This window comes from Neofelis nebulosa, chromosome 5 (assembly GCF_028018385.1).
Source record: "Neofelis nebulosa isolate mNeoNeb1 chromosome 5, mNeoNeb1.pri, whole genome shotgun sequence".
In the NCBI taxonomy this organism is placed as follows: Eukaryota; Metazoa; Chordata; class Mammalia; order Carnivora; family Felidae; genus Neofelis; species Neofelis nebulosa.
Genome location: NC_080786.1, coordinates 28,790,684 through 28,811,196, shown reverse-complemented (window position 1 = coordinate 28,811,196; position 20,513 = coordinate 28,790,684). Strand labels below are relative to the sequence as shown.

At 36.7% G+C, this 20,513-nt stretch overlaps 2 protein-coding genes across 2 annotated transcripts in view; one reads left to right on the top strand and one right to left on the bottom strand.

The window, feature by feature from the left end:
- ACAD11 (acyl-CoA dehydrogenase family member 11) overlaps positions 1–20,513 on the top strand; it is a 92,588-nt gene that overhangs the window by 43,021 nt on the left and 29,054 nt on the right. Inside the window, exons 12-13 of the mRNA XM_058729908.1 lie at positions 3,053–3,160; positions 4,541–4,639. Of these exons, the coding sequence (XP_058585891.1) occupies positions 3,053–3,160; positions 4,541–4,639 (207 nt within the window). The remainder of the gene's footprint in view (positions 1–3,052; positions 3,161–4,540; positions 4,640–20,513) is intronic.
- On the bottom strand, positions 5,001–10,372 carry ACKR4 (atypical chemokine receptor 4). Its single transcript, XM_058729912.1, has 2 exons — positions 10,093–10,372; positions 5,001–6,895 (listed from the first exon to the last, which is right to left on the bottom strand). Exon 2 carries the CDS (start codon positions 6,884–6,886, stop codon positions 5,834–5,836), a length of 1,053 nt encoding a protein of 350 aa, XP_058585895.1. The 5' UTR covers positions 6,887–6,895; positions 10,093–10,372; the 3' UTR covers positions 5,001–5,833.

The window sequence follows — 20,513 nt, the reverse complement described above, 5'->3', positions numbered from 1 at the left end:
CGCAGGCTCCATTCCTGAAGATTTGATTCAGTAGGTCTAGGGTAGACCCTGTAAATGTCTTTTGTTTTTTCCCCCCAAGTTACTTTAGTTATTCTGTTGCTACTAGTCAAGGAATAACATTTTATTTGTTGTAGAACGATGATGGTATGATCTCCTATGTTGTCACTGCACAAGTTAGACCTTGATATTGCCTATTGTGCTTATTGTATGGCTCTAGTGCTAAAGCTCTCTCAAAAAGGGTTAATGAAGGATGGAACTGCCAAAAAGAAGAATATTGGATGTCTGAGAGAAAACACAATATGGTTGCATAGCACAGTGTTTGCACCCTGGACTTTAACTCTCATTTATTTCCAACTATTAAGATAGTTCATGGATTTCTGATGATGGTTGAACTTATCCCTGACGTGGTAAGTGGAAGGAAATCCTCTTCAAAACACCAGTTTATCAAATTACTGCTGTACTATATTTTAATCTAATAATGAGGCTATTGTAAAAATCAAGAAATCTATCCTAGAATTTCTAAAGATTTCATCTCATTTGTGTGAAGCTATTATGTTATGCTACAAAGGGGGCATAATTTCATGGAAGGATTACTGGTAGTCTTTTATTTAGAACTTTTTTTTTATTGCTACTCATAGTAAGAAATTGTGACCCAGTATGTAGCCTATGTAGTTTTATGTGTATATTTGTGGATGGATTGTACAAGGCAGGGGGCGGGGGGCGGGGGGACTGAAAAAGAGTTTCGTGAAATAATAGTTTCCCTTATTGCATGCAACATATTCAGATATTTTCCACTGAGTCTAATCTAATGTATTCTATTCTGATCTATTTCATTTTTTAAAGAATGTTAGCCATATTCCATTAAATTTATTTCATGACCTACTAATGGGTCATAATATGAAAAATAATGCCACAGAAGACTTCCTCTGTAGACACTGCTCTGCCACTATTTCTTCATTTGACCCGTGAACTCACTTTTCACTGGAAGGTCTTTTTTCTAGCATTAAAATTTCTAGTATTAAAGTTTCATGAGTCTATTAGTTGTATTATCTAAATGACATCACCGTTCTGCTGAAATTTTTAAATTGGCCAGGAAAATACATTTTCTTTGACCAAAGTTTGATCAGCTACTCTCCTTAGCAAACAAAGATGTGTAAAACTGTAAGTAGAACACTAGGCGTTTACTCTTTGTGGTGGAGCTATCTTCATGAAGCCCTTGGGGACTGGGTTTTGGAGCATTTCCAGAGCAGATGAAGAAGGGAATGTAACTGATGTCAATTAAATACTTTGGGAGTTTTCTTAAGCATAAAAGATGAATTTCTACTCAAGCTTCTCAAATAGTTCTAAAACCTTATGGGAACCATATGTAGCTTCCCAATTTGTCTTTTGTTTTTTTGCCCTTCATTAAGTCATACAGTATTATATATCGGGATATTGAAAATAGGAATTTTTTAGAAATGTTTATTGATTTATTTTGAGATAGAAAGAGCACCAGCGGGGGAGGTGCAGAGAGAGGGAAAGAGAGAGAATCCCAAGCAGGTTCTGTGCCATCAGTGCAGAGCCCCACATGGAGCTTGAACTCACAAACTATGAGATCATGACCTGAGCCGAAATCAAGAGTTGGACGATTAACCGACTGAGCACCCCAGGTGCCCCTGAAAATAGCAATTTTTAATTCTAAAGCTCTTACTAGAAAATTTGGGGGCCTTGGGGCTGATTTGGGGGCTGGTGATTTTTTTGTAGAAATAATTTACCTAGGCTTTTTCCCATCCTGTAAAATATAACTTTGTTTTGCCAGCTTCTCAGAATAAACTGATAATTTTTGGAAAGATCTAATTCAGTATTTACTTCATTGGAACTATAACAAGAAACAATTTAAAATAAGCAAAGAAAATGATGAGTTTCATTAATTATACCTGAGGACTCATTTTTTCCCTCATTCAAAAAGCTTTTAAGCTTTAACAAATTTTAAGAATTTGTTCATCTATACGAATTTTGTGCATTTTAGTATAATTTTGGCTCTGTTAGTGTCTAACCAGAGTGCAAACATATTTTAAGAGACTTAACATGGATTTAACTCAGTTTTCATAGGCATTTCAGTGACTATCCATAATGTCATTTTAAGAGGTGATATTGAAAAATGCTTCCTCAAAATTTTGAGTAATCAGTTTTCAAAGGAAGGGTTTCAGATAACATTTTTTGAAGTTTGATAGGAGTGAATATCAGAGGAAAGCCTCTAGAGCATTTTGCTCCATAGCAGACATGAAGTATTCTTTTTTTTATATGAGAATGATACTCGTGTGTCAGTCACTGAACAACACCCTCTGATGTGTTGGAAAGGGTCTTTGAAGTTATCTGCCGTCACTTTCTATCAGGGATTCTGTGTTTAGCATTCTCGAGATTTGACCTGGTATTTTCTAGATGGTAGGGGGCATACAGAAGTAAGAGCATTGGTAGAGGTAGAGACAATTGCTCTGTGAGTTCAGAGGAAGGAGATATTTCTGACTGGGTAATCAGAGATTCTTCACAATGCAAGTGGCTCAGAAGCAGGAATTTACTTAGGAATGATGGGTAGATTTGTACTTGAGAGAAGGCTTGGCACAAGCAAATGTATGAAAGTTAGAAAGCACAGTGTATGCTTGAGGAACAGGAGTCTCAGGGCTGGATTCTTAATAGAACATGTAATGATAATTGTTTTCCAGGAGCCATCACCCCTAGCAGAGCATATTTGCAAGAGAGCCGGGAAAGATTAAGCCAGTAAATTGTTTCCCTTAGTCCTAATTGAGTCAGACTTCATTAGAGCCTGACTAATATTTATTGAGATGAAGCAAACAAGTGTGTGTAATTCACAAGTTGAATAAATGTGCACCAAATGCCATATACTTATAATAACTATGTCATATCTTCATTATAAATTATATTTACATTTTATGTTTCAAAATATTTTTGTTAGCAAATACTTAAAAGGTACATGTGTATATTGTCAACATAAGTTTGGATTTCGTATTGATAAATTTTTAAATGTAAAAGAAATGTTTTTTCTTATGTATAGACACAGGGAACATGGAGGTGCTCCACCTATATGGAAGTGAAAAGCAGAAGCAGCAGTGGCTTGAGCCTCTTCTTCAAGGAAACATTTCGTCCTGCTTCTGTATGACAGGTAAAAGCAAATCACGGTTCTCCCCTTGTGCAGTGAGTTATCCTGGATAACTATTAGCTATTATGGATGAGCTAAAGAAAGGAGGGAGGTGCCTCTGTGTTTCAGGCAAATTCACCCATGGCTAGAAATGTAAATATGATTGTTTTGAGTACAGTTTCAAATTTTGGCATTTTTAAATGTGCAGAATAAAATTGCCCTCCCATTTGGGAGGCTACCACAGCTGATGTTTTCTGCCTGTCTACTTTAGCCATTTAGCGCAGGGTAAACCTAACTTCATAATCTTTTGACTAGCATTTCAAAAATTGTTATCTATGGATATTTAATATCTTTTTTGCCCTTATGATGAAATACTCATATTTGTGATAATTTTATGTTGATACAAAATATTTAACCCTGCCATAAACCTAGAAAAATAGAACATTCACCAATGCTAGTCACATTGTTCAAATTATGTTCATGTGGGGAAGTAAAATTAGGGGCATGTTAATGAAAATGGGTTTGGTACCATTTGTACATAGGAAACAGCAATAACGAATTCTTCAAAGGAAAAAGTCATTCTATAGTTGAGTTTAGAATTAAACTATATGTCATCTGGCCATAATTCTGGCCAGATTTTAAACTCTTCTATAATATTGCATATGTTTATAATAGCAAAACTGATCTTCATTTAAAATCAGTAAGAGGCATTTATTGAACACCTATAGTATGATGTGTTTTCTACAAAGCACTAATTGGAGGTTACAGAGCAAGTACACCGCTCCGTCTAAAGGAACTGGGTTTCTAGTTTTAGAAATAGAATACACAAAATATCTGAAGGACCCATTTAAAAAAGCAGGATATTAACAAGTGCATATTACTATGATTGAGGGCTAGCCTTTACATTCTGAAATGCCATATAATAAAGCAGTTGTGTAAGGGTGTCCCATGAAAAACTTTCTGAAGACATTGTGTTGAGCATGCAGAATAAATTGGTGAGATGGAATTCTCAAGGCATAGTTAGAAATTGTCTAAAATAGTAAATTATATGGAAATCTGACTTGTAAGTATTTAGTATATTTTCACTGTGGGAAATAAAGAACAACATTTTAATCTAGTTTTGATGTTTGGAGAATGGATTCCATGAGTTATCTCAAATCATGTACCAGTGAGGGAGCCAAGAGCACAATTCAGATTGCTGATCCCAGTGTTCGAAATTCATTCTTCCAATGTACACTTTTTGAATACCTGCTATGTGTAGGTTATGGGAGGACCAGGGTGGGATGGGGGGAAGGGAAGGAACATGCCTCTATCCTCAAAGAGTTCACATTTCCTTATTCAAAGTCTCTTTTGTAAGTAGATGATGTCTGCCTGCCCATAAATTCAACCTTTGCTTATTTATAGAGCCCGATGTAGCTTCAAGTGATGCCACAAATATTGAATGTAGCATCCAACAAGACGGAGATAGCTATGTAATTAATGGCAAGAAATGGTGGAGCAGTGGTGAGTATTCAGATCCATCCTTTGTGCCAGGTGCTGTGCTAGAATAATGTGATACATAGTTATTAGTTTTGTGATCATAGTTCCTTAAATTCTGCCTTTAAAAGCATATTGAAATTTAGAAATATTTGCTAAAAAGAAAAGTAATTTTAAAATAACATATCTTGATTAGGTGATATTTAAGAGCAGAAAACATGTCTTTTTTTCAGTTTTACAATTCACAATTTTTTAAGGTTTATGAGAGAAAATTCATATCCGTGCACACTATTTGTGATCATGGTAATTTCTATCAAAATTAAATTTTAATAGGGATATATTAAATGAAATATAACTTATAAATAATTGTATTTAAAGAGATAAGATGTACATGTTATTAGAAATCATTTATTGTGTCACGTTTCTTCATTGCTTAAAAATACAAGTGCTTAAGCAAAAAAATAAGAATCTATACATGAGAAAATGTATTCTTAACCCTCGGTAATAGACTCACATAAATGGATGAGCCCTTTAGGAAGTCATAAAATTGGAACCTGGATAAATATGATTATCTAAAGATTTCTTCTAGAGTATACATGTAAATCTAATAAGATAACCAAGTTATTATTAAAGAAAGTTGACATCATGGAAGCAAATTATGTGTTCAGAAATCTAGCAGGGATAAAAAGAAAAAGAAAAAGAAAAAAAAAATTTACCACGGATGTATTAAAAGGGCCATTAAAGCTTTTTATGTATTTTTTTATTGTTAAATTGTTATTCTGTCTGGGGTCTTACAAAATCACAAACTACGAAATGGGAAAAAAGGATTAAATTTTGCTGTATAGTTATTCAAGTACTGAAATTATGCAGTGAAGTCATTCTTATATTAAAATTTAGATCATTTAAAATAATTATAAATGCTCCTTTATATAAGCCTCTGTATTAATCTGTTTCAGATGGCCTAATTTATAGCATAGTGTTTTTATTATTAACATCTGTTAATACTGTTTTCCTATATTGTTAATGTTAAGTTCATGTTTTGTGCACTTGTGATTTCATTTCCTCTTCTTCCTGGCTGCTACATTCTCCCATCCTCCCCCACCTTTTGATTGTTATAAGTTGGCACCACAGTGTTTAACATTTAAGTTTCAGAATAAAGCAGATGTTTTCTCTGGGGAGAAGCATCATTCATGTGAATCGAAGCAAGAGACAGTTTTACATTTAAATGCTAAAAGTACTGGTTGGCTCTGTAGGATCTTCTGAGTCAAAAGGAATCTCGTCCACGTTTTGTCTTTGTCTTCTCCAGGACCCATATTTCTTGGCAACTTTCATGATGTAGTTTTTAAACGATGCTCCCATAAAAACATACAGGACTGGGTTGAGGCAGCTGTGAAAGAGTGCGATGCTCTCTGTGATTTGGATGGCAACATCCATGCGTTTGCTCATGTCACAGTCAGTGATCAGGGAGTAGATGATGTCTATGACTTGGCAGAACCTGACAATGTTGTAAGGCAGCTGAGTGACAATGAAAACTATAACCACCGTGAGCAGAACTTTGAGGGGTCGAGATTTTTTAATGTTGGGCATCCTGATGAGTGTCCTTGCTGTGACAAAGTAGCATACTCCCATAATAAGAAAGGGTATTACAAATCCAATGCAGATTTCCAACATTTGAATTGATGCTTTCACTGATGTTCCTAGGTGATATGGAAAGATGGGAATGCACCTAGCCTTGTGATTTACTGTATAAAAAACCAGCTGTGGTATACTCAGCAAGATGGCAACCATCCAGACAAAGAAACAGATAAGCCAGCATGGTTTCCCCACTCCTGATTGACTTGGGGCTTTCGTTACTGCCCAATATCTGTCTATGCTGATACAAGCCAGAAACTGCATTCCAGAGACGAAATTGACAGTGTACAAGGCTGAAGTGACTTTGCACATGATTCTCCCTAAAACCCACCCATGAACTGCATTAACTGCCCAAAAAGGCAGAGTAAATAGAAGGAGTAAATCTGCCACTGCCAAATTCAGGATGTACACATCTGTTTTGGTTCTCTGTTTCTTGTAATAGGCATAAATCGCCACTACTATGGAATTGCCTGCAATTCCAATGATGAAAGCTATTGTGAAGAAGGCAGGCAGGAAGACTTTTGCAAATTTTCTGACTTCTTCTTTTATACAGATCACTTCATACTGACTATAGTCATGAGTGCCATTCACTTCATTTTCCTCATAATAGTAATCTGTTGACTGGTTGTGTTCCAAAGCCATGGCTCCAATCTAAATGTCAAAAGGAATACAGAATATTCATTTTAATATTGTTTAAAAGGAAACAGTTTTTGATCTAGCATGTATTTGTTCTTTTACTCAAGAATAGATTATTGGGGCGCCTGGGTGGCTCTATCAGTTAGCATCTGACTCTTGATTTCGGCTCAAGTTATGATCTCACAGGCACAGGAGTCAGGCTCCATGCTGATTGTGGAACCTGCTTGCGATTCTCTCTGTCCCTCCCCACTTATGCATACACACATAAATACACTCAAAATAAATATGCATACACTCAAAAATAAATAAATATTAAAAACAACAACAAAAACTAGAGAATAGATTGTTGCCATAACATAGGTGAGACTGAATCTGCCACTCTTTGAAATTTGAAACCTTTTAATGGAAACCACTTAGGAATATATCCCCAAGGTTATTTTTTCATCCTTTGGTTTTACAAGTCTGTGTGTAAGAGCTAGGATTTAAACATGAAAGATAAAATTAATACCCTGAGGAATTTTCTTAGTCATTAAACCCTAAATGAAAGTAATGACTTTTATGTAAAAATAGTTGGGTTTTTTTTTTAAGGTTTTACCTTTTTTAAGTAATCTCTACACCCAATATGGGGCTTGAACCCACAACCCCAAGATCAAGAGTCACATCCTCTACCAACTGAGCCAGTCAGGTACCCACAAAATAGTTTTTAACATATGAAAAATTAGATTTCAGCAAAAGGAATAACAATGTTATTATTTTTTACATATACAACTTTGTGATTCTTATGCAGTATATTGTCAGTAAATTAAATTGTTCATCTAAAATAAAATTATTTTCAGGGCGCCAGGTGGCTCAGTCAGCTGAGTGTCCGACTTCGGCTCAGGTCATGATCTCACCATTCATGGATTTGAGCCCCACCTTGGGCTCTGAGCTGTCAGCACAGAGCTGCTTCGGAGTCTGCTTTGGATTCTGTGTCTCCCTCTCTCTCTGCCCCTCCCCCACTCACACTTTGTGTCTGTGTGTGTCTCTCTCTCTCTCAAAAATAAATAAACATTAAAAAAGACAGAACATTGTTCAAAAAATTAAACATCAAAAAAATAAAATATTTTTCTGGGGCGCCTGGCTGGCTCAGTCAGTTAAGCATCCAACTCTTGATTTCAGCTCAGGTTATGATACTACAGTTCGTGAGTTCGAGCCGTGTCAGGCTGTGCACTGACAGGCAGAGTCTGCTTGGGATTCTCTCTCTCTACCCCCCTTTTTCTCTACCCCTCCCCTGCTTATGTGCACACACATTTTCTCTGAATAATAAATTAAAAAAAATTTTTTTCTTACTGCCACCAGAGCTCTATCTCTAAAATGTCAATCTGTCACTCTTCTGCTTAGCTCTCCCCTAAAAGACACATTTCTTCACCTGAAAGATAGAATCCAAGCTCCTTAGCATTATGCCCAAGAGTCCCTCCCTAATGTGGTCCTACCCATGGTTCCTGCTACATTTCTCTACTATGTGCCTTATGCTGTAGACAGTAATAGTACTCATTTGAAGCACTTTGCTGGCATACACCATGCTGCAGCACATATCTTCATCATTACTCATTCTGTTCCTTTATCTAATAGACTCTTTCCTGCTCTTCCCTTAAAGGGCCACTTCCTCCTCAGTTAACTTGGATCTCACCTTGCCAGAAGACTTTCCTGATCCAATAGCTATATCTACATACATACCTACATTCACTCTTAGAGAATGGACCCCATCCTATGGAAAAGATGGGTTTCCTAGACTACCTTTTCCCTCTGTGCTTAAGTTCCCTAAGAGTGTGACTTATTGGGTTTATGTTTCTGATTAATACCTTGGAGAGTGCCTGGCACACACTAGGTGCTCAGTAAATATTTGTTAAACTAAAGGTTTTACCAGCAGAGGTATAAAGCTATTACTCTAGAATGGATAGATGATGATGTGCCAGGAATCTTCTTGTCTCATCACTAGTTATTTTACTATATTGGTTATTAACACCCTATTGAAGTAAGATAAGCTTGCACAGAATTCACAAGTTTTTAAAAGTATATAAAAATTACTTTTGGTGTTTTTATTTTAGTGCTGAGTTTCGTTTTGCTCCTTCCTTACCCGTTCTGTTTCCCTTTGATTGCTTTTGTAGTTGGAAGAATCTCTAACATTCTTATGGAATCATTAATGAAACTACTATTTTTAAAACAGTGTGCCAACTTGTAGGGGCGCCTGGGTGGTTCAGTCGGTTGGGCGTCCGACTTCAGCTCAGGTAATGAACTCACGTTCCCTGAGTTCAAGCCCCGCGTCGGGCTCTGGGCTGATGGCTCAGAGCCTGGAGCCTGCTTCCGGTTCTGTGTCTCCCTCTCTCTCTGCCCCTCCCCCGTTCATGCTCTGTCTCTCTCTGTCTCAAAAATAAATAAACGTTAAAAAAAAAAAATTAAAACAGTGTGCCAACTTGTACATTTTCAAAAGAATGTTCTTATTCTTACTAACCCTTTTTGGATAGTAAAGCAAAGAAGCCCCCCCAAGGAAATATGCCACATAGAAGAACTTCTTTCGTTATGTAAAAACCAGGTGCTAACAATCTAAAATGACTATTTTTATCCTTAAGGTTATTTGAAAAGTTACAATCTGGAAGACCATTCTGATTATCATTTTCTTATGTGTTAATTATTAACACAGTATGCACTTTGTTCTTTCTCATTCATCACAAATCTTGAACCTGGTGATAAGGAATAACATGCCCAAATAATACAAGACATTAAGGAAATATTTTTTAAATAAGAATCTTATTAAAAATATGAGTAAGTAAAACAAGGACTGGAAATTATTTGCAGACATGATCCTTCAGCAGATATATAGGAATACATTTTAGATGTCTTTATAATTATTACCAGAACAACAAAAAAGATAGCATTTATAAAACAAAGTAGAAAAAAAAGGTAGAGCAAAACTTATTTTCTCATTAACAAAGCTGTGTAGGCAAGTAATGGTATTAAAATAATACCAGAAATAAAATATTTTCATCCTGCTATTTTCAGATTTAAGTTTTAAGATTAAAGTGTATAGCTGCTTTTAAATAGCTCTTTTTTGCACATATAAACATTTAGACTTTTATGCATCAAGACTCCCTCTACATAGGTAAATATACAAAGTCTTTGGGCTTTAAAAAACAATCTTATCCAAGTTAGAATGAGAAAAAGAAAAAACCAACCTGTTTCAGTGGGCAGAGAGGAGCAGTCTTGAGTGAAGACTAAAATCAAATGACCTCTTTAACTCAAGCTACTTTTGTTTTCGTTTTACACCCCGCCTTTGTCTTGCATCCAAGAGGGCTTTCCTGAAATTTAACCTTGTGAGCACTTGATCTTTTACTTTTTGTATAACCATCCTGGAAGTCAAATCCAGGTTCTTAAGTGTCCTAAGATACAAACTTGAAAGAATTCCATCTTGTTTCGAAAACTACATAACTTTCAGAGTTTCCACTTAGATGAAGGGAACAAGAATGTGTCTGCAGCTGAGGAACCAATCGCCAAACTGAAAGAATTCACCCTGAGAGTCAAGGCAGCTAATGAGCGCTCATAGGTAGCATCTAGAGAAATAACTTGTAAAAGTTATTTTGTCTAGAAAAGAAAAATGACTTTACCTCAGAAATTTATCTTTTTGAAGACTGAATTATTGCAGACTAAATTCTGAGTAACAACTAGGCATTTATAGAACTTAATATTTTTATGCCACATCATTTAATATTTTACTTAAACTATTAAAGTACTCTTAGCTTTGCTATATTTCTTCTTTGTCCTTGACGCCAGAGTTAAGTCCTTCCCCATGACTTTAAATTCTCTTGCCTTCTTGTAACCTTCTTCTTCAAAGACCAGCATACAAACCTTCAAAATCCTTTTGTCTGGGGACATTGTTTTTCCCACGCTAACAAACAAATGAAAATTAGAGAAGAAATGCATGCAGATTAAGCCCTTGGGGGTCTATTTGAGCTTGACTTTCCTTACATTTGCATTAATAATTCCCTTTATTTCCTTTCTCCTGCAAGACTAGGTAGGCTCAGTCTCCACCTGCAGAAGTCCTTTTAGAGGAATGTCAATTTTTCTGCAAGCAGTTGATCAAAGTCTCCTGTTAATTCACAGAAAAGAGGCTCTAAGTCACTGGGCCTTCATCTTCCTTCATCTTCCCACAGTATAAGTCTGAGAGTACTGCCAGTTTCTCCTTGTAATCCACCACTCTTTTAGAAAGTCATTTGCATGCAGCTAAACCAGCTCGGGGATGCGCGCACGCACAGCGCGCGCGCACACGCACACGCACACGCACACACACGCACACAGTGCCTGGATTTGTGGTGTTTGTCATTTTCCAATGTGTAAATACTCCCACCCTGGCCAACTTTAAGGTATCAATGTGAAGTCACTGAAGGCAAGGTTGCTAAGAGGGGAGCATTAATTATAAGCTCTCCTGAGCAGGCTCTAGCACACTTATTCAGAAAGAGGCATCTCTTCTTACCACGACTGATCATTAGTCTCTTGCTGACAGACACTGCACTTAATGTTATCCTGCCTGTCTAGACTATCTGGTTTTTCTCCTCCTCTTACCTCTTGTTGTTTTTTTGTTTTGTTTTTGTACAAATATAAGTATGTATTTAAAATGAGAGATGCGGGGCACCTGGGTGGCTCATTTGTGTAAGCATCTAACCTCGGCTCAGATCAGGATCTCGCAGTTCATGAGTTTGAGCTCAGAATCGGCTCTCTGCTGTTTGCACAGAGCCTGCTTCAGATCCTCTGTCCCCTTCTCTCTGCCCCTCCCCTGCTTGTGCTCTCTCTCAAAAATAAACGTTAAAAAAATATTTTTTGATGAGAAATATATCACAACAAGCTATAAAACTTAAGAGGCAAACAAACACCAAAACTTAAAGAAAAATCCTCAAGAAAATATTTTAGGGCTCCTGGATGGTTCAGTTGGTTAAGTGTCCGACTTCAGCTCAGATTATGATCTCACAGTTCCTGAGTTCCAGTCCTGTGTTGGGCTCTCTGCTGTTCTCATAGAGACTGCTTTAGATCCTCTGTCTCCCTCTCTCTCTCTCTCTGCCCATCCCCTGCATGTTCTCTCTCTCTCTCTCTCTCTCTCTCTCTCTCTCTCTCCAATAAAATAAGCATTAAAAAAAGAAAATGTATTAATAAACTGCCTGACACATCTCAGTAGTACTATTTTTCCAGAATTTTTCAGCTACACATCCTTTTCCTCCAACTTTAGATATAGTTGACAATTAAAAATTGTTTATATTTAAGGTGTACAAGTTGATAATTTGATACATGTATACATTGTAAAATATTCACCCCAATCAAGGAAATTAACATTGTCCATCACCTCACATAGTTACTTTTTGGGGGGTGATGGGTAAAAACTTAAGATCTCCCTCTTAGCAAATTTCAAGTATACAATATAATATTGTTAACTATAGTTACATGATTGTACCTTGGATGTCCAGAATTGACTTATCTTGCATAACTGAAACTTTTTGCCCCTTGAACCGCATCTTCCCATATGCTCCTAGTTGCATACCCTTTGGTCACTTCTTCAATTTTGTAATTTTGTCATCTGTTTTCCATGAGAATAGAAATATACTTCACCGGCAGGTGAACTTGCTGTTTGTGTTACTACTGCAGGTTTTTGCCCTCATGAACATAAACATTCATATCCATTCTATTTCGTGTGATTTCTTCCAAAAATGTATGGTGCATTTTGTTTTTTATTTTTTAAATTTTTTTCCAGTAAAGTTAACATAGTGTTATATTAGTTTCAGGTGTACAGTATAGTGATTCATCAATTCCACACATCACCTGGTGCTTATAACAATTGCAATCCTTAATCCCCATCACCTATTTGACCCAACCCTCCCATCTCCGCTCTAGTAACCATCACTTTGTTCTCTATAATTAAGATTCTGTTTCTTTCTTTTTTTTTTTTTTTTTTATTCTCAACTTAGTTAACATACAGTGTAGTCTTGGCTTTAGGAGTAGAATCCAGTGATTCATCACTTACATATAACACCCAGTGCTCATCCCAACAAGTGCCCTCCTTAATGCCCATCACCCATTTTTCTCACCGTTTTACTCCCATCACCTCTCAGTTCTCTGTATTTAAGAATCTCTTATGATTTGCCTCCTTCTCTGTTTTTATCTTATTTTTCCTTCTCTTCCCCTACGATCATCTGTTAAGTTTTTCAAATTCCACACATGAGTGAAATCATATGCTACCTATCTTTCTCTGACGTATTTCACTCAGCGTAATACCCTCCAGTTCCATCCATGTTGTTGCAAATGGCAAGATTTCATTCTTTTTAATCACTGAGTAGTATTCCTTTGTAAGTATATACCACATCTTCTTAATTCATCAGTTGATGGACATTTGGGCACTTTCCATAATTTGGCTGTTGTTGATAGCACTGCTATAAACATTGGGGTTCATGTGCCCCTTCAAATCAGTACTCATGTATCTAATTCCTGTTGGATAAATTCCTAGTAGTGCAATTGCTGGGTTATAGGGTAATTATACTTTTATTTTTTATTTGTTTATTTTTTTAATGTTTATTTTTGAGAGAGAGGGAGAGACAGAGCATGAGTGGGGAAGGGCAGAGAAAGAGGGAGACACAGAATTCTAAGCAGGCTCCATGCTCTGAGCTGTTAGCACAGAGCCCAATGCAGGGCTCGAACCCACAAACCACGAGATCATGACCAGAGCCAAAATCAGTCACTTAACCTATTGAGCCACCCAGGTGCCCCAGGGTAATTCTGTTTTTAATTTTTTGAGAAACCTCCATACTGTTTTCCAGAGTGGCTGCACCAGTTTGCATTCCCACAAACATAAGATTCCATTTCTTGATTTGCCTCTCCCTCTCTTTTTTTTTCTCTTTGCTCATTTTAATTATATTATTTTCAAAAATTGTTTTATGTTTATTCATTTTTGAAAGAGAGAGACAGAGCACAAGCAGGGGTGGGGCAGAGAGAAAGGGGGACACAGAATCTGAAGCAGGCTCCAGGCTCTGAGCTGTCAGCACAGAGCCTGACACAGGGCTTGAACTCACGAACCGCGAGATCATGACCTGAGCCGAAGTCAGACGCTCAACAACTGAGCCACCCAGGTGCCCCATATTATTATTATTTAAAGTTTATTTATTTGAGAGAGTGAGTGTATGAGCCAGAGAGGGGTAGAGAGAGATGGAGACAGAATCCCAAGCAGGCTCCACATTGTTAGTACAGAACCCCACATGGGGTTCAAACTCACAAACTATGAGATCATGACCTGAGCCAAGATCAAGAGTTGGATGCTTAACCAACTGAGCCACCCAGATGCCCCTCATTTGTTTCATTTCTTAAATGCCACATTTGAGTGAAATCATATGGTATTTGTCTTTTTCCAAGTGATTTATTTCACTTACTATTATACTCTCTAGCTCCATCCATGTTGTTGCAAATGGCAAGCTTTCATTCTTTTTTATGGCTGAATAATATTCCACTGTATACATATATAGGACTTCTTTATCCATTCATAAATCAGTGGACACTTGGGCTGCTTTCATATCTTGGCTATTATAAATAATGCCGCTATATTGGGGCGCCTGGGTGGCTCAGTCGGTTGAGCGTATGACTTCGGCTCAGGTCATGATCTCACAGTCTGTGAGTTCGAGCCCCGCATTGGGCTCTGTACTGATGGCTCAGAGCCTGGAGCCTGCTTCCAATTCTGTGTGTGTGTGTCTCTCTCTCTGCCTCTTCCAAGCTCATGCTCTATCTCTCTCTGTCTCAAAAATAAATAAAAACATTAAGAAAAAAAATTTAAAAAAAATAATGCCGCTATAAACACATAGGTACATGTATCCCTTTGAATTAGTGATTTTGTATTCTTTGGGTAAATAACCAGAAGTACAGTTGCTGGACTGTATGATAGTTCTATTTTTAACTTTTTGAGAACATCCATACTATTTTCCATAGCAACTCCATCAGTTTGCATTCCCATCAACAGTGCAAGAGGGTTCCTTTTTCTTCACATTCTCACCAGCACCTGTTGTTTTTTGTGGTGTTTTTAGTCATTGACAGGTATGAGGTGATATCTCATTGTAGTTTTCATTTGCTTTTCCCTGATGGTAAGTGATGACAAACATTTTTTCATGTGTCTGTTGGCCATCAGTATGTCTACTTTGAAGAAATTTCTGTTCAAGTTTTCTGCCCGTTTTTAACTGGATTATTTGTTTTTTGGGTGTGAGGTTTCTTGTTTTTTAAGTAGGCTCTGTACCCAGCACACAGCCCAATGTGGAGCTTGAACTCACGACACTAAGACCAAGACCTTAGCTGAGATCAAGAGTTGGATCCTCAACCAACTGAGCCACCCATGTGCCTGGGTGTTGAGTTTTATTAATTTTTTTTAGATTTTGGATATTAACCCTTTATCAGATATGTCATTTACAAATATCTTCTCCCGTTCTATAGGTTGCCTTTTAGTTTTGTTGATTGTTTCCTTCACTGTGTAAAAGCTTTTTAGTTTGAGGTAGTCCCAATAGTTCATATTTGCTTTTTGTTTTCCTTGCCTTAGAAGACATCTAGAAAGAAGTTGGTATGGCCAAAGTCAAAGAAGTTACTCCCTGTGTTCTAGGATTTTGATAGTTTCAGGTCTCACAATTTAGGTCTTTCATCCATTCTGAATTTCTTTTTGTGTATGGTATAAGAAAGTAGTCCAATTTCATTCTTCTGCATAAAGCTGTCAAGCTTTCCCAACACCATTTGTTGAAGAGACTGTCTTTTTTCCATTGGATATTCTTCCTGCTTTGTTGAAGATTAGTTGACCATATAGTTGTGGGTCCATTTTGGGGTTTTCTAGTCTGTTCCATTGATCTATGTGTCTGTTTTTGTGCCAGTACCGTACTGTCTTGATGACTACAGCTTTGTAATATAGCTTGAAATCTGGAATTGTGATGACTCTAGCTTTTTCTTTTCGAGATTGCTTTGGCTATTCAGGGTCTTTTGTAGTTCTGTACAAATTTTAGGATTGTTTTTTCGAGTTCTGTGAAAAATGCTGGTGGTATTTTGATAGGGATTGCATTGAATGTGTAGATTGCTTTGAGTAGTATAGACATTTTAACAATATTTGTTCTTCAATCCATGCGCATGCAATATTTTTCCATTTCTTTGTGTCCTCTTCAATTTCTCTCATAAGTATTCTATAGTTTTCAGAGTACAGATCTTTTACCTCTTTGGTTAGGTTTATTCCTAGGTATCTAACTATTTTTGGTGCAATTGTAAATGGGATTGTTTTCTTAATTTCTCTTTCTGCTACTTCATTATTAGTGTATAGAAATGCAACAGACTTCTGCATATCAGTTTTGTATCCTGCAACTTTACTGAATTAATTTATCAGTTTTGGTGGAGGCTGTAAGGGTTTTCTGTGTGTAGTATCATGTCATCTGCAAATAGTGAAAGTTTTACTTCTTCCTTACCGATTTGGATGCCTTTTATTTCTTTTTGTTGTCTGATTGCTATGGCTAGCACTTCCAGTAATATGCCGAATAAAAGTGATAAGGATGGACATCCTTGTCTTTTTCCTGACCTTAGGGGGAAAGCTCTAGGTTTTTCCACATTTAGTATAATGTTTGCTGTGGAATTTTTATATATGACCTTTATTATGTTGAAATATGTTCCCTCTAAACCTACTTTGTTTGAATGTATGTTGTACTTTTGTCAAATGCTTTTCCTGCATCTATTGAAATGATCATATGGTTTTTATCCTTTCTCTTATTGATGTGATGTATCACAATTTTTTGTGAATATTGAACCACCCTTGCATCCTGGGAATAAATCCCACTTGATTATGGTGCATGATTTTTTTTAACCTATTGTTGAATTTGGTTTGCTAGTATTTTCTTGAGGATTTTTGCATCTATATTTATCAGAGATATTGACCTGTAGTTCTCTTTTTTTTTTTTTTTTTTTTTTTTTTTTGGTGGTATCTTTATTTGGCTTTGGTTTCAGGGTGATATTGGCCTCATAAAATGAATTTGGAAGTTTTCCTTCTTCTTTTTTTTGGAATAGTTTGTGTAGAATAGGTATTAACTCTTCTTTAACCGTTTGGAAGAATTTGCCTCTGAAGCCATCTGGTATTGGGCTTTGTTTGGCTGATTCAGTCTCCTTGCTGGTAATCAGTCTGTTCAAGTTTTCTGTTTCTTCCTGCCTCAGTTTTGGTTGGTTATATGTTTCTAAGAATTTGTCCATTTCTTCTAGGTTGTCCAATTTGTTTGCATATAATTTTTCATAATATTCTCTTATAGTTGTTTGTATTTCTGTGATGTTTCTTGTTATTTCTCCTCTTCCATTTGTGATTTTGAGAACTTTTTCTTTTCTTTTCTTTTTTTTTAATATTTTTAATGTTTATTTATCTTTGAGACAGAGAGAGACAGAGCACTAGCAGGGGAGGGACAGAGAGAGAGAGGGAGACACAGAATCCAAAGCAGGCTCCAGGCTCTGAGCTGTCAGTATAGGGCCCAATGCAGGGCCCAAACTCATGGACCATGAAATCATGACCTGAGCCAAAGTCGGATGTTTCACCGACTGAGCCACCCAGGCGCCCCATCTTTTCTTTCTTTTTTTAATGAGTCTAGTAGACCTTTATCAATTTTGTTGATCTTTTGAAAGAATTAGCTCCTGGTTTCATTCATCTGTTCTATTTTTTAGTTTCTATGTCATATATTTCTGCTCTAATATTTATTATTTCCTTCCTTTTGCTGGTTTTAGGTTTTGTTTGTTCTTTTTCTAGCTCCTCTAGGTGTTAAGGTTAGGTTGTTCACTTGAGATTTTTCTTGCTTCTTCAGGTAGGCCTATATTGCTATTAATTTACCTCTTTTTGCTGCATCCCAAAGGTTTTGTACTCTTGTGTTTTCATTTTTCTTCGTTTCAGTGTCCTTTTTGATTTCTTCTTTGATTTATTGGCTGCCACATTCATTGTTTAGTAGCATGTTATTTAACCTCCTTGTATTTGTGGTCTTTCTAGATTTTTTCTTGGGGTTGACTTTTAGTTTCATAGTGTTGTGGTCCAGAAAGATGCATGGTATGACTCTGATGTTTTTTAATTTGTTCAGGTTTGTTTTGTAGCCTAAATGTTATCTGTTCTGGAGAATGTTCACGTACACTTGAAAATAATGTGTATTCTGCTGTTTAAGGATGGAATGTCCATCTGGTCCAGTGTGTCATTCAGAGCCACTGCTTCCTTGTTTATTTTCTGTTCGGATGATCTGTCCATTGATGTAAGTCAGGTGTTACAATCCCCTACTGTTATTGTATTACTGTCAATTAGTTCCTTTGTGTTATTAACACTTTTATCTATTTGGGTGTTCCATGTTGGGAGCATATATATTTACAATTGTTGTATATTCTTTTTTTTCAACGTTTTTTATTTATTTTTTGGGACAGAGAGAGACAGAGCATGAATGGGGGAGGGTCAGAGAGAGAGGGAGACACAGAATCGGAAACAGGCTCCAGGCTCCGAGCCGTCAGCCCAGAGCCCGACGCGGGGCTCGAACTCACGGACCGCGAGATCGTGACCTGGCTGAAGTCGGACGCTTAACCGACTGCGCCACCCAGGCGCCCCTCAATTGTTGTATATTCTTGTTGGATTGTCCCCTTTAGTATTGTCCTTCTTCGTATACTTTGTATACTTTAGTATACTGTCCCTCTTTACCTCTTTTTACAGACTTTGTTTTAAACTCTATTTTGTCTCATATAAGTATTGCTACTCTAGCTTTCTTTTGACCTCCATTTGCATGATAAATGTTTCTCTAGCCCCTCACTTTCAATGTGCAGTTATCTTTACATCTGAAACAAGTCTCTTCTAGACAGCACATAAATGGGTCTTGTTTCTTTATCCACTCTGTTACCCTATGTCTTTTTATTGGAGTGTTTAGTCCATTTACATTCAAATAATTATTGATATATATTATTGCTATTTTGTTACTTGTTTTGTGGTTGAAGTTTTTCTCTGATCTTCTCTTTCTCTCATGGTTTGTTGGTTTTCTTTAGTGATATACTTGGATTGCTTACACTATATATTTTTTTGTGTATCTATTACTGTTTTTTGAATTGTGGTTACCATTTGGTTTATATATAACATCTTCTGCATATAGAAGTCTATATTAACCTGATGGTCACTTAATTTGAATTCATTCTTTATTCCTCTCCCTTCCATGTTTCAGATATTTGGTATCATATTTTAAATCCTTTTATTTTGTGTTTCTCTTGAGTTATTTTTAGACATATATATATATATATATATTTTTTTTTTCTTTCGTGCTTCCTATTTTTTAACTCTTGCTTATGGTTTTTGTTTTCCACTCAGAGTTCCCCTTAACACTTCTTATAGGACTGGTTTAGTGGTCATGAATTCTTTTAACTTTTGTTTGTCTGGGAAACTACCTCTCCTTCTATTCTGAATGGTAGCCTTGCTGGATAGAGTATTCTTGGCTGCAGATTTTTCCCTTTCAACATTTTGACTACATCATGCCACTTCCTTTTGGCCTGCAAAGTTTCTGCTAAAAAATCAACTGATAGCCTATTAAGGTTTCCTTTTTATGTAACTCTCTTGTTTTCTCTTTATCACTATTTTTTTTTCTTTTTTCTTTTTTTCTTTTTTACCATTTTAATTACTGTGTCTTGGTGTGGACCTCCTTGGGTTGAATTTGTTGGGGATTCCTGTGCCTCTTGAATCTAGATCTGTGTTTCCCTTCCCAGATTTGGGAAGTTTTTAGCTAATACATTTTCTGCCCCCCTTTCTCTCCTTTCTACTTCTGGGATCCCTATATTGTGAATGTTATTATGCTCGATGGTGTCACTGAGTTCCCCTAAGTATATTCTCATTATGCAGTATTTGCTTGTTTCTCACCTGTTCAGCTTGATTGCTTTCCATGACTCTACCCTGCAGGTCACTGATACATTCCTCTCCTTCCTGTAGCCTACTATTTACTTCACCTATTGTATTTTTAATTTCATTTTTTGAGTTTTTCATCTCTGATATGTTAGTTTTTATCTCTTGGTTAAGGGTGTCACTGATGTCATCTTCCCTTTTCTGAAGTCCAGTGAATATCTTCATGATCATTACTTTATTTATTTATTTTTATTTATTTTTATTTTTTTATTTTTTTTTTTGGAGAGAGAGAGAGAGAGGGTACAAGTGAGCAAGGGGCAGAGAGAGAGAGTCCCAGGAGGAGCAGAGAGGGAGAGAAGCAGGGCTCACCCAAAGCAGGGCTCATACTCATCTGAAGTGGGGCTCGAGCTCACCCAATGTGGGACTCAAACTCATGAACTGTGAGATCATGACCTGAGCCAAAGTCAGGTGCTTAATGACTGAGCCACCCAGGCACCCTGTGATCATGATTTTAAATTGTTTATATCATTACTTATTTATGTTTCACTTAGATCTCCTGCTGTTATCCTGTTCTTTCATTTAGGACATATTTGTCTGTCTCCTCATTTTGTGAACCTCTCTGTATCTGCTTCTGTGTGTGAGGAAAGTCAGCTATTTCTTTGGCTGTGAAAGTAGTGGCTTTATGAAGAAAAGGTCCTATAGTTCCCTGCAGTGCAGTGGCCCCTGTTCACA